Source organism: Larus michahellis, chromosome 3 (genome assembly GCF_964199755.1).
Source record: "Larus michahellis chromosome 3, bLarMic1.1, whole genome shotgun sequence".
In the NCBI taxonomy this organism is placed as follows: domain Eukaryota; kingdom Metazoa; phylum Chordata; class Aves; order Charadriiformes; family Laridae; genus Larus; species Larus michahellis.
Window position 1 is genome coordinate 12,932,159 of NC_133898.1, and position 19,033 is coordinate 12,951,191.

A 19,033-nucleotide genomic window follows, 5' to 3' on the forward strand; every position below is an offset into this window, starting at 1 on the left:
CAAGGCTGGTCAAAGCAGTGCCAAAGGAGCTGACTTGTTCTAGAATAGCATATTTGCTTACACATGAATGTGCGGAGAATTCTCTCAAAGATGTCCTAGTGACTGTTAAGTAATGTTGATTCTTGACTATATCTTTTGTTTGTATTTTTCATTATTTTTTTTAAATCATAAGGCATTAGTGCTGGCAGCATAATTGTTTTTGGGAATATTTTGGGAACTGAAGTTTAATGACAAATTGTGAATGTTGTATTTTAAAATTCTTCTGAGCTTTCTTTTATTGCACTTGTATAATTTCAAGATATTAGCTTATTAATTGTCTGTTGTACACCTAGCCGCTCAGGTTCTGCTACTACTAAGTAACTGAATGGCATTTCTTGTATATTCAACAGAACAAACTGATGAAACTACTTCAAAGGTTACCCAGCAGTGTCGTCAGGAGGCTGCATCGTGAGCGCTACAAGAGAATAACTTGGTTAACTCCTGTGCCTGATAGTCATAAACTTACTGATCAGGATGTTACAGACTTTGTAGAATGCATTATTCAACCTGTTCTTCTGGCTATGTTCAGTAAAACTGGAAGCCTGGAGGCTGCCCAAGCCCTGCAGAATCTTGCACTGATGCGTCCTGAATTAGTAATTCCGCCTGTACTTGAGAAGTAAGTTCTGCACAAACAACTTCCGTTTTCCCTTCCCAACAAATAAATATGCAAAGCAGTCATATTACATGATAAGCAATCTATTTGCTGCAAATGAATGCTTACAGTGGGAGGAGCTCCTAATACCCCTGTGCCAATCACCTGATTCAGGACAGGGAGTGAGGGAGGACTTTATTTTTTATTTTGCTTTGTTTGGTTGGTTTTTTTTAAATACCCGGCAAATGGAATAGTTCTGGGAGCTGTTCATAGCTTGTACGATACAGGGTAGTCCTCAGGTGGTCGTCATTTCTGTTAGTGTTTTGTGGCAGATAATGGGTTGAAAAAGCAACTTTGTACCCTTCATTCAGGAGCCACGTTAGGTCTTCTCACTAACTGTTAATTGGGCAAAATATAAATGATGATATTGCATGTTTGTGTAGTAATAAGTGTAAGTTTTGTATTTACATTTAGTGTCAGAGTATGTTACAGGTTATTTAAAATTACTGTCATTGCTTCTGACTTCATAAGCGAATCACTGAAGTACATGCCCATGTGAAATACTTAGTTTGTACTATTACTGATACCCTGGTCCCTGAAATTCCAAAAGAAAAATGTAATTCCTTCCTGCCCCAATGAAAAGCTTTCTTCCTAGTCCCTCTCCATTTTTCCTGTCCTATGCAGTCTTTTGTACTTTATAAACTCCTACGGTAAAAACAGTGGAGAAACTAGTTTGTTTTGAAGAGCCCTTCCTGAGTTCCATACCTTCCTGACTCAACTGTTTGTAAAAACTTGATAAATCTGCTCTTATATGAAAACATTTCAAGCATAACAGTTCTAAGGAGGACAGCAATGGACGCCCATATTGGATATGGCTACTTTTTCTGTTTTGGGAGCAGACTGAACGTCTGCTCAGTAGTACAAACTATCACTGGTGTGTTTGGCTTGGCTGCAGTTCCCAATTCATTTTGTTGAGTAGATGTAGGTCCTTTGTGCTTTGAATGACTTAGGGCAAGGGTAGCACTATGACCCTGGTTTGAACTGTAGGTTGTTCATAACTGTAGGAAGTATTACACAGCTTGCTAGAAAGTACTTAGTGTAAAAAAGGTTTAAAAATCACAGTAACTTAACAGGTTTTTATAAAACCAATATGGACTTTAATGTAACACTAAGTAATATGTCCCTTATCTATGTAGAGGAAAAAAATTTTGGAACCATTGATTAGCTTGATTTTTTTTTTCTTGCAGAAATTTTGTATCCTTTCTGTAGAAAATAACATGTGCAATCCACTTTTATTTTCTTTGAAGACTTCGGAAACATTATTGTTCCTAATATGACTGCTCTTAAACTTTATAGAACATATCCTGCACTTGAGACATTGACAGAACCTCATCAGCTCACAGCTACTTTAAGCTGTGTGATTGGAGTGGCTCGTAGTCTGGTATCTGGAGGGAAGTGGTTTCCTGAAGGTCCAACACACATGCTACCTCTACTGATGAGGGCATTGCCTGGGGTGGATCCAAATGACTTCAGCAAATGTATGGTGAGTGTATAAATCTTACCTTTTTTTAGAAGATAGTTAGCCAACTAGTTTGCGCTGAAAGCTTTTTAAATATTTGTATGAAAGCAAGTAACTCATGTTTCCAGAAGTTCTTAGCCTGACTTTGTTTCTGCACAATTTCATTTATAAAAAGTTAATATTACAAACCTCTAACTTACGATAATGCTTTAGGCTTGTGGGGCAGCGCCAAGTGAATCTTTGACACTGGATTGTGATAAGCATTGTACTGACTTCTTGGGCAGCTCTAAAAAAACCAAGATAAAATAGATGCTCCAAAGCTCCTAGCAAATATTCCTGGTCTCTTAAGATCAATTGAAAGACCTTTATCACTAAGTTTTCATTAAATTAGCTCCTAAAAGCCCACATCTTCAGGAATTCACATTAATTGACTATTCAAACAATGTCAATATTATAGGGGTTTTGTAACTTTAAAGTAGAGCACAAAATAAGTGTTGCTTTACTTAGAAAATTGAGGGGGTTTTACACAGTGCTGACCGGTAAGTTTTATGTATGAAATCAGAAATGATTATTGAATTTTTGGGGTGGAAGAATTAGGCTCTGGAATTTTTTTTATTTTTTTTTTATGATTTGCTTTGGCTCCCATTCCTTAATTGCGAAAGCTTTTTAATGTGTAAAATACAGTAACACTTAGTAAAGAGCTGTTTGCAACTCTCAACAGATTACATTCCAGTTTATTGCAACATTTTCTACTTTGGTGCCTTTAGTAGACTGTTCATCTGTATTGCAAGAAAGAGATGATCTTTCAGAGGTAAGAGTGCTGTGCAGTTATGAAAACAAAACTATAACCTACTTTTCAATATAATTTCTAGCAGTGTAATAATTTCTTCAAAACGTTAACAGGTTTGCTACTCTCTTTTTGCATACATAAAACTACAGTAAACAAAAATGCAACAAAACAAAGATGATGTGGATCACGTTTCCTTCTGGTCATTGTGGTAGAGCTGACATCAGCATGCAAATTGGCGATGTATTCTTAGCATTGCTGCTTGGTCATAGGTTATTATAGAGGTGATTTGTAAGTTCGGACAGTTAAATACTTTTATGTCAAAATTTAGCTGCACGAGGCCCTGTGTAGTGTAATTTGACTCAAAACGTGTCCTGCTTTGAGTAGGAGGTTGGACTACACGGTCTCCAAAGGTCCCTCGACATCTAAGGTTTTCTGAGTCTAAGAAAATAGCAGCAGCTTTGTTGGCATTACATTTTTGAAACTTCTTGTCACTGTAAAACAATAAAGAAAAAAAAAAGCAGATTACTGCAGTGTTGCTGTGAGATGTATCTACATCATTTCTAGTTCAAAACTAGTCCATCTTAGAATGGGGTAAAAGGTGACTAATTGACTGGGAGACTCTGGAAGGAATTTGGTCTCCTGTTGAAAACTTCATGTGTGTTTAAAAAGCAAACAAAAAAACCACTTAAAACTGGAAAGCAACAACAACAAACAAGCAAAAAAAAAAAAACAAAACCCAAACAAACAAAAAAACCCAAAACAACCAACCAGAAAACCCCCAACTGTTTGTAGTTATTTTTGAAAAAATTAATTCACTCTTTAACTTTTCAGGGCTGCTTTTCCTCCTATGAAAAATAATTTCAAAACACTCGCACCTCTTTAAAGTGTTCCTGCAGTCATGCTTCTCTCTTCTGATTAAGATTCTATTGCTTTCTCTTCAGATGCTTGTTAATCTCTTGCAATGAAGAGATAGTGACATTGTTAGGCAGTGAGCCTCATCTCCCTCCTCTGTGTTTTATCCTTTGCTGCCCTTCTGTTATTAGATGTGGTCACCCCACCTGTTCGCTGCGCTGGAGTACTGTTCGTATTCATCCCTAGTTTTAGAGCTCCTTGTGCTCCATTTCTCCAGCGTTGTTCTAATACTTTGTCCTTTTCCACATAGCAAAATATACAGGAGACAATAGGAGATAGTTTTTCTGTTTCTCTGCCTATCACTAAGCTTTTGATTCTGCTTTTGATACAGCAGTTCAAGCGCAGATAGCGTAGCTATATCTGGCGTATTACAAATAAAGCAGCAGCAACAGTGTCTGCTATGATAGTTGCAACTGTCATGTAAAATGTTTCATCCGCTGATAGAAGTCTCCTCTTGTAGCTCTGAGAACAGCTAGTAGCTACAGATTGCAGAGATTCTGAATCCTCAGCTACTGGAAGAAGGTCAATTTAATTGCCCGAGAGCTGCAGGGCTCAGAAATAAACAGAGGAGTTTGTACACTGAACGTTTAATATAAATATGTCAGCAGAGCCAAGTCTGCCACCACAGTTGGCACTCACTGACCTCCTGTTGGAAAGCAGGATCAGTAGTAAGGCCAAAGGTTGTATCCTTGGAGGCAGACCCAATTTCACCCTGAGAGGTTATTTGGCTAAACATCAAGGCCAGGAAATTTGCTAGCACAGTGTAAAGAAAATGTAGTAATTGTTTCATGTAGTGTACTTGAGACTATACAAACTTTGAGAAAAGCACTGTAGTATATATAATTTAAAAACTGAAAGTGTTTTTGAAGTAGTCGATACAGGAAATAAAGTTTATATGATGTTTCCTTAAGAAAAGACAACCTTTTGTGCTTCTTTTGCATCGGAAAACTGTAGGTGGAAAGAGAATTGTGCTCTGCAACTGCTGAATTTGAGGATTTTGTACTACAGTTTATGGATAGGTAAGTAAGCTAAGGATAGGTGAAAGCTTGGCATGAAGAACTTAATAAAACTTTTTAAGTTCCACTTACTAAAATTGTACTTACTGTATTTGTGTAGATGTTTTGGACTCATAGAGAGCAGCACGCTAGAACAAACAAGAGAGGAGACCGAAACGGAGAAAATGACTCATCTAGAGAGTCTAGTGGAATTAGGTCTCTCTTCTACTTTCAGTACAATCCTTACTCAGTGTTCAAAGGATATATTTAAGGTATGTGGAACATGGGCTTTCCATCTAACTTTAAGAGGCTTATTTTTCTACTGTGAATGACTGGTGCATTCATATCCTTCCTTCCTTCGTTGTCCTGTTGTGAACTTCCACATTTAACCAAGGAGGGGGCTGAGCGGGGAAGTTCAGGACTTCGTGTGAATGTGTTTTATGATTTTATGTACATCAGTGCAGAGCTCTTAGGTCCTTGATGCTCTCTTGCCAGCTGATGGTAGATGCTGTGAGAAATCATTATAACAGCTTATTTTATCACTTACCTTAGGTGTGATTTTTCGTGTCTTTTGATGGTAATGGTAACCTATCCAATCCCCTGCTCTCTCCCTGCCACTTCTTAAGCTGGGCAAAAGAAGCTGTTCAGGGAGCCATGTGGCTAATGGGATCAGAAAAAGTATCTGGATTAAAATAACTCTGACGGAGGGGGGTGGAGAATCCATGTTGTTACATGGACAGATTCTTTCCTTGCAGGTTGAGTTAACACATTTTAAGCTGTTTACATTACATTATGTATATATTTGGAGGTGCTAGGTTTTGTACATTTTGAACCATTGCATTTTGGTTAATGTAAGTCTTAAGTTAATTCTTTGTGGTCATTAAATACTTAATTTGTATTTTTCCTGGTTGTTTATTATTAAAGTATCCTATGTGATCTACACTGTATATAGTTCAGCTTGCCTTGCAAGGTGCTGGGTGGTAATAAACTGCTTTAAAACATACTGGCCACTTAAAGAGTTGATAGTCAGTTCCCTATTTATTTGTTAACTAAGGGATGTCTTGGCTTTATTTCACTTTCACATGTGAAATAGCATAGTTTTCCTTTCAGTGGACTGTGTCTTATTCAGAGAAAACTACTTCTGTGTAGCTTCTCAGAAGGACCCCAAGCTTACATTAGTTAGCAGCATTTATCTGACCTCCTTTCTTCCCAAAGTGAATATTTGAGAAGTGTCTCCAATCTCCAGCTGAAGGCAGTGTCCCATTATGCCACCAGTTAAAGCACTCGTTCATAAACTCTTAGAGGGAGGAGGGAAATATAGACCTTCCTGTAATTGAATTATTTTAGTGGTAATGGGCACTGTCATCTGTTTTCCTGGTATAGCGTATTACTGTAACTGAGTCTTGCAAGAAATATGAAAAAAAAGGGCAAAAATCTGCAAACTGGAACTATTTTGACAAACCTTCTGTCATTGCTACTTCTGCAGCAGCCTTTATTCTTCTGCTCAAGGCAGTAGTTGTACAATTAGACAGAGGTGTTGTATAGAGTGCAAGTCACGTGTACTGATAACATTTAGGATTCTTTTCCTGAGCAGTTACTATTCACATAAGTTTTTAATCTTTCTATTCTATAGTATTGTCAGCTTTAATTGTGATGGTAGTTAGTTTTACTCAGCTGTAGGCATTCTACAGAACTGTTGTTTCTGTCTCTGTTATGATTTTTTTTTTAATGTGAATCATGGTTTCAGTATTCTGTTTTAAAAGAATACAATATTATATACAGATACTGCCTTCTGTGTAGCATCAAACACTTCATGATACGTAGTTTCCCTTTTCAAAAAAAGTAACCTCCATCTTCTTGTACTCGTTTTTAGGTTGCCTTGGAGAAGGTTTTTAACTTTGCTGTTTCAAATATATTTGAGACTAGAGTTGCTGGGCGAATGGTTGCCGATATGTGCCGAGCTGCGGTAAAAGTAAGAAAATGCTCTAACTGCACTTGATCTTTAGTTAGTTAAAAAAACAATACTACTACTTTTCCTGTGTTAGATCTTTAATTTTTTAATTTAAATGCTGTTGGTTCTTAATATTACATCTTCTAAAATTGGATGGTTGCATGTAGCAGTATTTCAAGAGGTTAATTCACAAACTGTTTTGCTTGCATTTACGTTAAATGTAGGTTTTAATGAATGTTTAAAAATCATGAAGTCAGGCTGCTCTAGATTGAAGTGGAGTGGAGATACAATCTATTCTTCTCGCTTTTTCCAATAATGTTGTTAGAAGGTTTTTATCAATGTGTGTGCCGAGTTCCATAAAGCATCTTTTTTTTTAAAATGGGCTATTTATGATGCTGTTTCCAGTGCCGCCCTGAGGAATCCTTGAAGCTGTTTGTACCACATTGCTGCAATGTCATAACTCACCTCACAATCAGTAAGTTTATAAAATTCTTGGTGTTATTTGCTTTGGTTTGCGTTGACTTTTGTTAAACATTAAAATAATATTTAAAACTTCTGTATGTTTTCCACAACATCATTTCAATGATGGAAAATTAATTCTGTCCATTTTTTGATCTAAAAAACCAAACAAGCAACTATTTATGTGTAATTTCAAGACAGAAGTTGAAAAAGCTATTGGAGCATGCTTCTTTAAAAAGTTGGCAGTTTAAAATGTCTCCAGACATTCCTCAATTTCTCAAAAAGTATTCAAGACTTAAATTGGCTGAAGTAACTTCCAGTTGGACATGGGTGCAGTATGAATTAGAAGCTTGCAATGGAAGTGTTGGGAGTACACTTTTGGGATGCAAGCATCCAGTTTATGATTTGGCTTGTTGGGAAAACTTGACTGCAGCATCGTTACAGCAGTGCTTATCACACTTCTTCCTCTAGATGACGATGTATTACATGACGAAGAGCTAGATAAGGAGCTACTTTGGAATCTTCAGCTTTTGTCAGAGGTATTGCAAAGAATATTCTTCGTATGCATGAACATCACTGAATCATGTTTAGTGCCCCTGAAAGAAGAAGAAAATAAACTTCTGCTATTTAAACATTGTAAATGTTCTATGAATGACACTGCATAAGTCCTTTTTCTTATATAACTTTAAATGGGACATAAGCGGCTGCTGCTTGAAGAAAATGAATGTACAGTGTGTATGTGGAATAAAATTAAAGCATTTAATACAATTATTATGGGATAAAGAGGAGAGATCAATGCAGCGAAAACTATAAGATGCTTTTGATAAGGATAAATCTTTTTAAATGAATTTCAAAATCTATACGAGTATTGCTAGAAAATTTTTGAACAGGGTTGAGAAGCAATGTATATCACAGTTCTTATGTGTTACACTTTTCCAGTGTCAGTAGAAGTGGTGGTTTACGTGCAAGTTCAGTCTTTAATTTTAATTCAATGTGACACACAGAATGAAACTTGGTACAGCATGGGTTGAACAGTGCAATCTTCTCTTTTGTCCTCTAGAACAAAATCAGTTATGTTTACCTTTGAAATGTTTGTCTTTCGTATTAGATCACTCGAGTGGATGGAAAGAAGTTGCTACCGTACAGGGAGCAGCTTGGGAAGATACTGCAGCGAACCCTACATTTAACCTGTAAGCAGGGTTACATTCTGTCTTGTAACCTACTGCACCATCTTCTTCGTTCTGCCACACTTATCTACCCCACAGAATACTGCAGTGTACCAGGTGGCTTTGACAAGCCTCTTTCTGAATACTTTCCTATCAAGGCAAGGATTTTCATTTATTTAGGATTAGAGGATTTGACTTTCTTTTTTTAAAAAACGATCATACAATATATATATTATTTGGTTTTATTTGGAGATTTCTGAATATAGGTCGCAGCAATGGAAAGTGTAATTGAAAGATGCTTTGAAATGTATAGCAAATTAAGAGTTACTTAAAATTGTATTGATAGTAAAAAACAGGTACTGACTTGTTTTGAGAAGTTTTATAGCTTGATGTATGGTGTGTGTTTTACAATGATTGCATGACTACAATAAGATAATACAAAGCAAGAGTTGCCTGCCATGTTTCTTAATCTTCTAATATGTGATGCATTTAATTGAGACCCAGCTATCATGAAGTACAGTGGTATAAACAATTAAGTTTGGAATTTAGCAGGAGAACTTTGCTGTTTGCTTTAATTTAAATAGCCAGTAACAGGAAGCATCGTTGCACTGAGAGAAACTTAGTCTTTCATCTGCTTTTGTGGATGAGAGCTGCAGCCTTTCCTTGTCCCTCTTCCTATAAATGTGTTTATCAGATATCATAGAATGTGTTGGGTTGGAAGGGACCTTTAAAGGTCATCTAATCCAACCCCCCTGCAGACATCTTTAACTAGATCAGATATAACAAGTAATGGTCAATGCAAAACAACTGTAAGAAAGGAAATATTTTACAGCTAGGCAGAATAACAAACGACCAATGATTCTACACTGAGCTTGAGATAAAATGAAAGTAGAAGTGGCAATATTAAAAATTACTGAAACTGCCAAAAGTAATGCGCTAGACTTTGAGGTCAACTCACAAGTTTTACAGGTGTTTTTCAGTTGGTCTCGTTGAATATAAAGCTGCATTTTGCTGAAAAGTGTTCTTTTACATAGTTTTACAACTGCAGACAATCTAATGCTTGTTACTGAAAGCCAGTGCAGTTTTATAAACTGATAGGAAGATCAACTTGGACCAGATACTAATTTAACAGAGAAAAAAATCTTAATTAAATGCCCCAACACAGATTACTTTTTTTAAAATTTCTCTTCTGAATTGAAAAAATTCACAATTACTTTGCTGTTCCATGCATGAGTGGCTACTTTAGAGAGTGTATATTATATCAACTCTTAATTGCCATTAACAGCGTGAGTTCGTCACTGTATTACATGCTTCCTACCCTGCACCAGTGTAAAATTGCAGTTCTGTCACTTTCTCAAGTATATTCATGGAGGACTAGCCTGCTCTTCCAAGGAAGAGAAGTAATAGCAGGCTACATTGAGTAGGTTTACTACTGTAGCTCTTCGTACTTTTTGTCCAGTCAGATCAGTCAGGTGTTTAAAGAACAGATGGTGACATTTTGTAATCTTAAATTACCGTGTAGAATTGGACAAAGACAGCAAATGGAAAGTGAAGACTTTAAAGCCTATCTATTAATTAGTACAGTCCTGTGGACTTCGTGATTGGATATGGATTAATAATAAATACTTACTTTTCTCTTCCAAATAATCAAGTAGTGTTAAATCTATAGCAAGTCTGAGCTCATTGTAAGCCAAAATATAAAAAGTTGTCTGTGTTATGAGATGACCTAGCATTGTATGGAAAGTCCAACTTAAAATTTCCTGATCGTGGTTCAAAACTGGAAAGAAGTATTATTAAATGGGCTAGTTTCTTTACGTTCTCTATAGAGGTATCAAAAGTTTGAGTTGTACTTCAGAATGTTTCTGAGTATGTATCCAGCCAAAGGAATTACCAAGTTCTGTTCCAATTAGACCAGTACAGTCCTCTTCCTTTTAGTCCTTTTCAGGTATGTGGGTATGTGTTTATTTTCCAGGTGCGTGTAGACATTATAGTAGGTTTGGGATTTCTATTTGGTTTTATTGTGTTCTCAGGGTTGGTTTTTTTTCCTGCATTTGTCAGGATAACAGCTTTACAGCAGTAGCTAGTTCATGTGTTTGGGTTTTTTTAGTAATCATAAATGCTAATTTTTAAAAAGACAGTTTGCTTCATAGTTTGATTAATAAGAAATGTCTATATTTACTATAGGACTGGGGTAAACCAGGTGACCTGTGGAACTTGGACATCCAGTGGCATGTTCCTTCATCTGAGGAAATAAACTTCGCTTTTTATTTGCTGGATACTTTTCTTCAGCCTGAGCTCACCAGACTAGAGCACTATGCAATTGGAAAACTAGAAATGTCCAGGTTCGTGGTGATACATAATACAGAGAAGGTGTATTTGTCCAGTTATGTCTGTTTTAAGTAGCTGTTGCCAATAAGGAGTAAAATATTATAATGTTACACTGTCTCTTACGTTATTCCAAGGCTTCCAAGATTTTTAACTTTTAAGAGTACCTGTAGCTTGAAAGTGCATTTCATAAAACAGATAACACATTAGTTTGAACAGAAACACTCTTTAAAAAAAAAAAAGTCTTAAGACGCTTTATGCTGGTATAAAGACTTTTCTGTCACAGAATTTTTTTTAAATACATACCACAAGTTGTGTTTCCATTTAACTGTAGTCAGCAATAAAAAAACTCTAGACTTTTATCTTGTTATTTTGACACAACCGTTTGTGTTCCTAAGCTGTGAAGTGGAACACAGAACGGATTTCGCTTGGAAATCTGTCTGTCTCCCTTTCCTTCCTGTAAGTAAATGGATTCAGTACATAGTGTGTCCCTGCAAAAAGTAACAGTGTTGAAACTGAGGAGGTAATGCAGAGTCAGTGGCATAACAAACAGGAACGGAGACAAGAATACCATTGCGCAATCTTGTTAAACTCTGTTTGTGTGAAACTGTGGCTTCATAAGGATAGTTTCCTAAGCACAAGATAATTATGAGTTTAGTATGTGCTAAAGCATTTACAAGTGTCAAATAGCTAAAGCTGTTTACGAGCATTAAATCTCAAACATTCTTTATTTCTTCTGTTAAACCTTCATGTCCTTGAAGCTATATATACTTCAATTGATGTTCATAGCATGTGATGTTATACCTCATGCGTTAAAGTACTGCCCTACGTGGATCGGGGCATGGTGTGTCAGACTCCTAAATGATTTTCTGTCTTATGAAGTTACCACACTTTTTTAATCTGAAAAGGACAACACATGCTTGACAAACCAATGCCACCAAACTGCAACCAGAAAGTATGTTTAGACTAGGATATACTTCCTACTTAATTCTTTGTAAGTTACTTCTTAAGTTTATTTATATGTTTCTTTTGGTGTTTTCTGTTTGATACTCGGTATGTAAAGCAGTTAATTTATAGCTGAAATGGACTTTGATTTGGTCAAGGCTTCACTGTGCTATTTAATACAAATAAACAGTGGTCATTTGGGAGAATATAGCCAAGTGCAGGAATTGCAAATGAAATTGTTATGCAAGCTGGCAAAGCTGCCAGAGTAGAGAATATGATTAGTTGCTGAAGGAGTAACAGGTGTGAATAAATGGGATACTAGGTGAGCCCACTCTTGCTTTGAATTGCAATATTTCTGGAGCTTGAATTCTTGACAAATTTCTTTTTTTTTTTTTTTTTTTTTTTCCCTCAGTATTCTACCAAGTAATAATTGGAAATCAAGCATTTTTTATGTATTTAGGAGCTTCAGAGTAAGATTTTTCTATTACAAAAGATAAAATAAAAAATTCTAACAGCCTTTGAACCCATGTTTTTAGAGAGTTGATCAGTAATGCACAAATATTAAGAGCTCTTCAGTTAGGGCTGAAAGGAATTATTTTACAAATCAGAGCTGCTTATCACAAAGATGAAAACAAAGGGCAAAATTTGTAACTGTATGCTAAATGCTACTACTTTATATGACACAGCTTTAGAAAGAATTCCTTAATTCTTTAAAATAACACAGAAAAAAGTTGTTCACATTCTTGCATTGTAATTTGTCTTCAGAGTGTAAAATACTCGCTCATAAAGAAAATATTCACTCGTCTTGCTCATGATGGGAAGGACTTTTCTTGGCCTTGGGATGGAGAGTGATTTCATGGGTTTTATCTGAGATTCAGATAAAATTCTTCTAGTTTTTGGGGTAAAGCTATCTGTTTTGAGATCAGTTTATCTCGTTATACTGATATTTCCTTCTGTTTCCGAATGTGAAATCTCAAAAAATCTCCAAAACAAATTTTTCAGAAAGCAAAGTCGAATGCTGGAGTTCTGTAATAGAATTAGGTTGGATCAAAAATCAAAAAGTGATTGATTTCTGTAATGCTCCCTCTTGTGTTTAGAAGTGATATAGCTAAAGAAAAGGGCTTTTATAAAACTTCACCAAAATATATGGTTTATCACTTGTATTTTTCAAGCATTTAACAGATAAGTAATCTGGTTTTCTTCTTTGTTTAAGAGATGATGTGCAGCAGTGCCTTGCTATCGTGCACAACTGCTTGATTGGTTCTGGGAACATTCTGCCTCCTCTAAAAGGAGAAAGGGTGGCTCATCTGTAAGTAAAATTTATTATATCACAAACATTCTTAGCAATTATATTCATACTGCTTTTTAGTGCTTATTGCTATTATCACACATCTGCTTCTAGTGACTATTTTTAAGGAACTCTCACAGTAGTATAAGGATACAGAAACTTGAAATAGTGACTTACAGAAACACTTGAGTACTTAAAACGTGAAAGAATAAGTGATATTTTTCGTGCAAGACTGAAAATGTCTAAAAAAGGTAGGTGATGGCACTGCATTGCTGATGCGACTTTATGTAAAGGAAATGGAAGCTAGACATTTATTTATGTGTTTCCCCTCCTCTAAAAGAAGCGTTCAAACCATAGTGCATTCTGTCTTTCTAATGTTCCCGTCATGCCAAATAAATAAAGTCATAAACATTCTGAACTTAACTTCTTGCTGGCTGTTTTCTCCTAATAAAACAGGAAGTAAATCCTGTTTGAATGCTCAGACCCCTGTGAATAATGTCACAGCAGAACCTGGCTACTGCTGCTGGCATACAGTAAAACTCTAGCAAAAACACTTGAGTAAACTTTCATTTGGAAGTAATAGGAACTTTCACATTACGGTAGTTCAGGCTTTAAAACAGACTATTTTTGAATAGATGGGGTTGCTACTTTTAGCTTTGACTTCTTTAAGAAAGTATGTTGAAATATTAACATCAGAGGCAATTATGAGTTTGATCTCAGTATTCTTGTTATATATCATGTTTAAAATACAGAGGGTTTCAATTAAGCTTATGGCCGGAGTCTGTATTTGGTGACTATGAAGTTGTTGCTGTGATATTTTTCCCCAAGTGCCAGCTACTAAAAGTGCCAAGGAACATTGATAATCTCAGACACATTACTTCAGGTGCTTAGCTTCTGAGAGCTTCTTGTACAGTGGGGGAGGCTCCTCTTCAGTGTATGTTAAGATATTTGTTAAGCTGGAGAGCTTTGAAGAGGCCATCTTTTACCATTGGGTAAAAGGAAGTAATCTTTTAGTTAGAGGCAGTGCAGGGCATTCAGGCTGACTATGACTGTCTTCTAAAATAAGGACTCCAACAGTTTGCAGGAGGCATTGACTGTTCCTATACCAGCAATGTGCTGCTGGTCCATATTGGAAAATGTGGGACCATGTTAGCATCGCTTCTTGATTCTGTCTGAATCCTGCCCTGGCATCCATTAGGCAGCAGTCACTAGACACTGGCAGTTCATGTGGTTCATGGGTTCAGGGACAGAGTTTCTGGTGTTGGTCCTTCAAAGGAGATGCCTTGAACTTCAAAATACAGGGCTACAAATCTGTTGTAGCTATGGTAATCTATTAAAGGAAGAAACACCTGTGTAAGAGTAAGTAGTTTTGTACCCTTGTTTAGGCTATCTGACTGTCAATAATGGAAGCTTCATTTGGCAGAAGAAGGAACCTCACCAGCTATGGAGAAGTGAATTGCAGCTGTCATTAGACTGTGTACATGTAGGCAGTCACAGAATCGCAGAATAATAGGGATTGGAAGGGACCTCTGGAGACCATCTAGTTCAGCCCCCCTGCCAGAGCAGGGTCACCTACAGCAGGTTGCATAGGAACGCGTCCAGGCGGGTTTTGGATGTCTGCAGAGCAGGAGACTCCACCACCTCTCTGGGCAGCCTGTTCCAATGCTCTGCTGCCCTCAAAGTAAAGAAGTTCCTCCTCATGTTTAGGTGGAACTTCCTATGCTCAAGTTTGTGCCCATTACCTCTTGTCCTGTCCCTGGGCCCCACTGAAAAGAGCCTGGCCCCATCCTCCTGACACCCACCCTTGAAGTATTTACAAGTGTTGATAAGGTCCCTCCTCAGCCGTCTTTTTTCCAGACTGAAGAGACCCAAATCCCTCAGCCTTTCTTCATAAGAGAGGTCTTCCAGTCCCCTCCTCATCTTGGTAGCCCTTTGCTGTCCCCTCTCCAGCAGTTCCCTGTCCTTCTTGAACCGGGGAGCCCCAAACTGGACACGGTACTCCAGGTGCGGCCTCACCAGGGCAGAGTAGAGACGGAGGATGACCTCCGTTGACATGCTGGCCACACTCTTCTTGATGCTCTGGTTTTGTTTTGGTGTGGGGTGTTCAGAGTTATCTTTTTATGTTATTGGGCAAGGTCTGTAAATTCCCAATGTACAAATTAAGATGTTAGATTATAATCAACTTCTGAGTCACTTGTATATTTCATGGCAGATTTGCTTCATTCTGTTAGTGCTGCCTTATTAAATTCCGACACTTTACATGAAACCATGCTGAAATCAATTTGTTACTGAAGAAATCAAAATCAGACTTTTCTCATCATATTGGAACTCAATAGTTCATTCTGCTAAATGTCTGCAGAGCTTCAGAATCCATCATTACCTGGTTTTGGACAGACTGTGCATATTGATGAAATATCTTCTGCCCACCATGAAGAACGTCTTGCATCCAAACTTTACGTTTACATTAAGGCTTTTTAAAAACAGTTAAAGCAATTTATCTTTTCAGTGACTTTACACAGGACTCCGGAATTTGCCCGCCAAACTTGAATGAATTTTAAGTAAACTTTAGTTCTTATTCTTTGTGTGATTTGAATTATCAGAAACGGAACATGGATTTTTAATGAAGGAGACAGTCTGAGGGAAGCAGAGTGAATTTGTGCGCAGTGGGTTTTAGTTTGGCCTAGTAAGGTGGACTAAATACTTAAAGAGATCCTGTTGCACTTCGTATCAATTAAATGTTAGATCCGTGTCAGTTTATTCAACTTACTTAGCAAGAACAGTTACAAAGGTCAATATCAATTTAGCATCCTGAGAGATTAGGCGGAGTTGATCCATCCAGGACAGATGATGTTCATTCTAACGTTGCTTCTTATGAGATTAATATTCTGTTTTAATGGGTTACTGTATGTAAGCAAGGGTCACAGAAGGGAATGGTACCACGAAGGAAGATGTCCTCTCTGCTGCCTTATTCCCTCTTCTTTTTTCCCCAAGAAGTAACTGGAATATTTGTGATGAGGGAGCTATCTTTTGATTTCTAAAGCACTATTAAACAGGTTCCTGTCAATACTGTTTTCTATCCCATATATCCATAAAATTATATCCGGTTTTGAATGTAGGAGGTGTCTTTTGATGAACTTGCTATTAAAACAGGGAAAAAAAGTTTGATCATAATGGTTATTGTGTCGGGAGTTCCTGGGAATTTTTTTTTTTTTGATAAGACACCAGTTCCCATTCCCAAGCCTGTTCCCATTAGATATATTGGGAATGCACATAAAGCACTCAGATTTGAAATTTATTTGACAGTGAGTAAGTCACTTACCCAGAATGCCCTTATTTTAAGTACTGTGTATTCACAGTTAGTGAATCTAACCACCTCTAGTGGTGATGACATTCAGTGTCCTAACATGGCAATATAAGAATATTTCTGAATGCAGGTGTTGGTAAATGGCTTGATGCGTTTAAGTTTAAATTTTTTTACGTGTAGTTCTAAAACAAACTGGCACAGGAGTTTTCTTGTCAGATACCTCCTACGCCACTTAACTCCAATGAACCATAGCTGATCACACACCACGTAGTACGGTGTTGTTATATGTGCTGACTGTAAAGTAGAACTGAGTAGGCGTAACTGCTAGATTTTCCTTCATCTTGATGGTTAAGGATACCTGAAGATTCTTGCTAAGAAAGCCAGATAATGAGTATTTGTTCCTTCATAATCCTCTAGCCTGCTCACTGAATGAAAGGAAAGCCATGTAGATGGGGGAGAGCCTGGAGCTATGTAATTTGAACCTCAGCAAAAGAAATATGTGGGTAGAATGAACTTCAAAACTGTGTGTGTGTTGGGATGGTGAGCTAGATATGATGGTTCAGTTAGTACTGTGAACTCTTACCTGCCTGCAGGCTGCTCCTGCCACCAAGATACTTTTCCCCAAACACAGGAGGTGTATTTTTCTGTTTGATAATTGAAAGCTACCCAAATATTCGCCAACATTGTTTTGGGGGTCTGTTTGCAACCTTGCTTGGGGTGACAGGCAGGGGAAGGCAGTGGCAGGAGCAAGGGAGAAAGGCTGCTCACTTCGTTAGGAGCAGGATGTAACTGCATGAAACCACTGTACCTGCTTTGATCGTGAATTTAAGTGACTCAGTCATAACAGTGACGAAGCAAGATGACTTGACTGAGGGAGGAAGTAGGATTTTTTTTGCCTAAGTAATAGGGGAAAAATAATTATGAAAATTATATATTGACTGTATGCCACAGATATCACAAGCTGGCCAAATGCTTATTTCATTTTTGGTTGTCATAGTTGACCTATGTTGTTGCATAAAACTCCCATGCTTCAGATGCGAGGTTTGGGTTTTTTTGGATGGATGGATGCATTTTAAATCACGGTATTACACAAACATGGTAGTCTTCTAGAGGGATGAGACTATAACAAAAGTTGTAAGTACTGTTTTGAGAGGGAAAACGAGTGAATCTGGATTGAAGTTCTAAACCTTTCTGCTTTAAAATAAATTGTAGAGATCGATGCATGAGACTGCTTTTCGCTACCATAGTAGCTGTTTGCTGCTTGGTGTTTTGTTGTTGCTATAATCCTGTTGAAGTTACTTCTACAGTAGGAAAATAGAGCTGTTGCAAATATAAGGCCTCTCCAGTAGTGTGGAGACTACTACGTTTTATGGTACTAGTACTTTTAACCCAGGATTCTGTTTTGTTTTATTACAGACAGTGTATTGCAGTTCATCAGCATCATTGCATGGAAATAATGCTTAAAAGTCTATTGCACTGTTCACTTACAGAAACTTTTAATCTTTAAAAGTTTTGTGAGAAGTTGCTTAGTCCATTTCTATGGACTTTTAAAGGTGGCTTTTTTTTTTTGTTCCTCAGTGTCAAATACCTGAGAGTACCCAATGATTTTAAAATGTCTTTCTTCATCTCTCCTTGTCAAAAATAGTCTGGCTTATGTCTCAGCAGTTTGTGTCATTTTATTTATTAGCTATTGCAAATAGATTTGCTTCTTGAATAGTTAATATACAAAGTTTTTGTGTTGGTTTCTTCTTTATTTAATTTTTATTTATTGTTTGATAAAACTGAAACTGAATAAAATTCCCCAGCGTTCGTCTGGTATGCTTTCCTTGTTAGGGTCAAATTGTGCCCTTATTTTCACGGCTTAATAAATACTGGTTAGAGTAAAGGTTTCAGAACTTCTGTTTATCTACAAGTGTGTACATTGGCACAAACCTTGAATCTCCTGTCAATCTAGGTTAATGTTTTCATGTTGATTCATTAGTTTCTCTTATTCCTTTTTTTTTATCTTTTGATGACTGGTAGTCTCTGAATGGAAAGGTGATATATTTGGTACAGAAAACACATTGTTAAATTGACCAACACTTGACTTGGGTATGCTCAGTATACCCAAAAGTATACACTCCGCGTGTGTGTGTACGTACACAAACTCAGTATACATGTCAGCATAGCTGCTGTGAAGTGCTTAAAGAGTGATTTCCTCGTTTAGTGAGCTTGAGCACAAAAGGTTTAGGTTTCACAGTGCTACAACTTTTTTGGAGACCAAGCAGTTCTTATGTGTACTTTGCAATTTTTATTTTCTTCCCAGTTTTGGGAACAAAATTCCCATGTGTGTTTTACCTGAATGATTTAAATAATTTATATCCTTCTGAAAATAGCAATTTTAAATGCTTAGGGTTACTGTGAATGTTTCATACATGAGTAGGTGTTTAGGGAAGAGAGAGGCAATTCAGTAGAAAAGAAATTTGTGCACAATCCATGCACAAATAAACTGCAAAAGTGAAATTTGTCAGAATTTAAAAAAAATAGTTGTATTTCAGTAGCAGATAGAACTTTAATAAATGTCACCTGCTGGTGACTTTTTATTTTTAGCCTGTAAGTAGGAAGGAATTAAACTTCATCTTTTTTGGAGGATGAATGAATTCTCTTCTGATGTGCCCTGAATAACAAATTAATAGAAGACTATTGCATGACTCAATAGTGTGTGTTTATATTATTATTCCACATAGTGTTCTTCGTGGCAGAGGAGCC

General features: G+C 36.9%; 1 protein-coding gene across 2 annotated transcripts in view; it reads left to right on the plus strand.

The window, feature by feature from the left end:
- The window catches only part of PSME4 (proteasome activator subunit 4), a 70,099-nt gene that overhangs the window by 21,945 nt on the left and 29,121 nt on the right, over positions 1-19,033 (plus strand). For both annotated transcript variants that reach the window (XM_074578631.1, XM_074578630.1), the window contains 11 exons: positions 390-655; positions 1,988-2,174; positions 2,872-2,961; positions 4,807-4,871; positions 4,969-5,119; positions 6,721-6,819; positions 7,204-7,273; positions 7,729-7,796; positions 8,366-8,581; positions 10,608-10,765; positions 12,907-13,002. In XM_074578631.1, the coding sequence (XP_074434732.1) occupies positions 390-655; positions 1,988-2,174; positions 2,872-2,961; positions 4,807-4,871; positions 4,969-5,119; positions 6,721-6,819; positions 7,204-7,273; positions 7,729-7,796; positions 8,366-8,581; positions 10,608-10,765; positions 12,907-13,002 (1,466 nt within the window). The remainder of the gene's footprint in view (positions 1-389; positions 656-1,987; positions 2,175-2,871; positions 2,962-4,806; positions 4,872-4,968; positions 5,120-6,720; positions 6,820-7,203; positions 7,274-7,728; positions 7,797-8,365; positions 8,582-10,607; positions 10,766-12,906; positions 13,003-19,033) is intronic.